The sequence below is a fragment of the Brachionichthys hirsutus genome, unplaced genomic scaffold (genome assembly GCF_040956055.1).
Source record: "Brachionichthys hirsutus isolate HB-005 unplaced genomic scaffold, CSIRO-AGI_Bhir_v1 contig_396, whole genome shotgun sequence".
Taxonomy (NCBI): domain Eukaryota; kingdom Metazoa; phylum Chordata; class Actinopteri; order Lophiiformes; family Brachionichthyidae; genus Brachionichthys; species Brachionichthys hirsutus.
In genome coordinates, this window is record NW_027180759.1 from 6,925 (window position 1) to 10,200 (window position 3,276).

General features: G+C 48.6%; 1 protein-coding gene across 1 annotated transcript; it reads right to left on the minus strand.

The window, feature by feature from the left end:
* Positions 1 to 326: 326 nt before the first annotated feature.
* On the minus strand, positions 327 to 2,818 carry LOC137916651 (large ribosomal subunit protein uL30-like). The gene is made up of 6 exons (XM_068759622.1): positions 2,790 to 2,818; positions 2,386 to 2,494; positions 1,956 to 2,119; positions 1,658 to 1,795; positions 1,462 to 1,571; positions 327 to 912 (listed from the first exon to the last, which is right to left on the minus strand). Exons 1-6 carry the CDS (start codon positions 2,801 to 2,803, stop codon positions 704 to 706), a joined length of 744 nt encoding a protein of 247 aa, XP_068615723.1. The 5' UTR covers positions 2,804 to 2,818; the 3' UTR covers positions 327 to 703.
* Positions 2,819 to 3,276: the final 458 nt, after the last annotated feature.

Below are 3,276 nucleotides of genomic sequence, written 5' to 3' on the forward strand. Positions count from 1 at the left end.
GCAAACAAACGCCTGCACGTCGCATTCATCATGAAGTGACGCCACGCCACCCCCCCGTTTCTCCCAGTGCGCACCCATAAAGGCGCAGCTGCATTGGAGAATGCCCCCCCCCAACCGGTTTATTCCCTTTGTGGATTCTCCTGAGCTCTCTGACTGAGGGAAAGATCAAAGATTGTTTTACCTCTGAAGTCTCAACGCTTCTACGTGTTAACATTAAAACGAGCCGTTCCCAGGTGAACGTTTGCTCTTTTCTGAGCATCTACATAATAACACCGGCTTTGTTCCCTCCTGTGATAACATTCGTGAGACACTCTTTTACACTAGTCTTTTGTTTTTATTATAAAAACTGAAGTATTAAACAGTATATAACAGCAACCCAACAGATTTCCTCCTCTTCACACCGCGTTGGATACTGTAGGCCGTCCCGATCATCCAATTCTACTGTTTGAGTATCAATCACATACGAGGTAATTCATCCGACGCCACATGACGTCGGATAATAACTCTTTACACGGTATTTACATTTCAGTCCGCCGCTTGTTCAAACACGACGCCGAGGAGTTGAAGGATTCCTCTTCGGCTCCCCGTGATGGCCAAAAATAAAGGGACGTGGAACCCACGAGGCTCTCTGACAAAAAACAAACATCCTGCCGCCCCCCCGTGAAGCCGCTGCTGAGCGTCCCGTCTCCCACACCTCTCTCCTTCAGTTCAGCTGCCTGATGATGGCGTTGACGCCTGCGCCGCGGAACCCGGGCTTCCCCAGGTCTTTGAGGAGTCCGGCCTTGTCCTTGGCAGCGTGGCGAGCGACCGATAGCTTGAAGGGCACCAGGAATTTGTTGGCGGCCTGGAAGCCGTCGCCGACGGAGGAGATTTCGTGGATCAGGTCTTCCAGACAGATGATGCCATGTGCACCTGCGAAACAAGGAGGAGGAGGAGGAGGAGGAGGTGAGCCGCCTGAAGTGTCAACAAAAGACAGGAGGCGGAGCTCCGAGTGGAAGAGGAGGAGGTTCTCCTTGGGAGCGACCAGGTTGGATAGGATGAGAAACGAGGCAGTAAGAGGGACCGTTTTAGACACGAGGTCAGAGAGACCAGACTTCTATGGTTTGGACATGTCCGGAGGAGAGATAGGGACTGCCAGGGGACAGGGCTAGAGGCTGATTCGCTGTGGAGACGCCCGACGGGACAAGCCGAAAGTACCGTCGTGGGTTTAAAGGAGAAACCAAAATGTCGTCTGAGGAAAACAGGATGAAGAGTTCCATGTTTTTACTGTCCTCGTCTCCCAGTCCCAGACAGAGAGAGACAAGCCCCTCCCACTGTGGGGGGCATGGACGACCTTTGCACTAGAAGCAAGTCGATAAAGGTCTTAACCAGCATGGATGTGCCAACATCCTTACCCCCCGTTGCTTAATGTCACAGCGAGGAGCATAATTAGGCTTCATTGGCGTTTCTATGGAGACGTACCCATGTGTTCCTCGATGAAGGCGTTGTCCGTGAGGGGAACGCTCCTCTTGTTCTTCATGGCCTGTCCTCTCTTCAGGATGAGCTCACGAACAGACTTCAGGTTAGGGAATCTAGGAGAGAACATTAGCGTGCGTTTAAAATGGAACCCCCCCCCCAAAATGTAAACACAGGGGTTATCCGTTCTCTGAGCACTCACCCCCAGGCCACATAAGGCTCGACGATCTTCATCATGTCGACAGAATCCCGTGTGATTTCCACAAAGGTTCCGCTGAAGATTTTACTCAGCCTCAACATCTGGATGACCTTCATCACTTTGGGACTCACCCCTTTGATCCTGCCGGGAGAAGAGAAGAGAAGAGGTTTCAAACGGGTCGGGACAACGAAAGACTGGATAAGATCGCCCCCCACGGGGAATACGGAACGGGTCACTTAAACCCGTTCCGTAGTGCCGCGTCCCAAATCACACACACACAGAGGGGAGTCCAAATACTTACTCTCTGATGCGCACGGCGAAGGCTAGCTTGTTCTTAGCAGGAGGAAGAGGAGCAGGCGGCCTGTGCTTCGCTCTCTGGATGCGAGTTTCATCGCGGTGCGCCCTGTGACTGTCTTTCAGGAAGTCCTCCAAGCGCTTGAACGGCACAGGCTTACCTTTAGAAACCTGGAATACGACGAAGAAGAAGAAGAAGAAAAAAAAAGAAGACAAATCCTGACAAGGCAGCAGGAAAACAACCGAGGAACACTTTGTGCCAAGAATGACGTCACGCGAGAATGTATCCGATTAGCAAGGATTTTGAGGATGGAGTTGCAGAAACTGTCTTTATACTTGTTTGCACTTTCAAATAAAATAGTACTCAGATAAGGCATCAGTCCAAACATTAGCAGCTAGCTGGACAACGAAAGGAGGCTCAGAGAAACACGGCCTACCCTCCTCTTCTCAAGCAGAGCTATCTTAGCTTGTGTGGCTTTGACGGCCTGATACGTTTTCCTCCTCTTCAGGAGGTACTCTGGAACCAGCTTGATGACTTTCTTCGCTCTAATACGTGGAGCAGACAGAAAACACGCAGACACAGTTAGTTAGCTTTATGCAGCTTTTAGCTCAGCTATTACAATTACAGGCAGTTCCAGCGACAGAACTTTGCTCGTCTTCCTTCTTGTCGCATGTGAAAAGCTCAGCTCCAGTAAATCCACTTTTCCCACCCATCAACCCTCTAGATAAATATTTGGAACCAATAAATACTATTTATAATCACCGGAAACGACCCGGAGATATACCTGAACGCAAAACAACGGACGGATGAATTGAGATTCAATTATTGACTTAAACTTACTCTGACTCGGCCATGGTGGACTCGGAAGGCTCGACCGTCGCTTGTAAATGACGTCACATGTCAGACTGGCACGCAGTACCGCCATCTAGTGGCCGTAGAACTTCTTATTTTGGGTCTTACAGTAGTTCCAGTCTCCTGCGATCTCAGAAAATGTGATTTGTTTGTTTTTAACTGATGATTATTTATTGAAACATTCTATTTTGATTTAACTGGAAATTATTTATTGACATGGTCGTGCTATTTGGGGTCTGGTTATTTCTATCCCTCTTCAGCTTCAAGTCCAAGCAACCTTTGGATCATGTCTCCATTTCTTGAGATATCTGGTGGCATAAATATCCCTGATTTTGTCTGTTACATTTCCGTTTCTGCCGTTGTGATGTGCCAGCAAAAAAAAGTAAGTAAAAAGCAAACAACCCTTAATTGCATTTTTAAAGGCATCAGGAAAGTCGCATTTTCATCAGAATTCAGAGCAATCGCACAAATGAAG

Excerpts from the sequence above, each read along its gene's own strand:
- LOC137916651 (XM_068759622.1), bottom strand. Across the intron at positions 2,120-2,385 it reads CTCTGCTTGAGAAGAGGAGG|GTTTCTAAAGGTAAGCCTGT; the intron begins GTAGGCCGTGTT and ends GTCGTATTCCAG. Across the intron at positions 913-1,461 it reads CTTCATCGAGGAACACATGG|GTGCACATGGCATCATCTGT; the intron begins GTACGTCTCCAT and ends CTTGTTTCGCAG.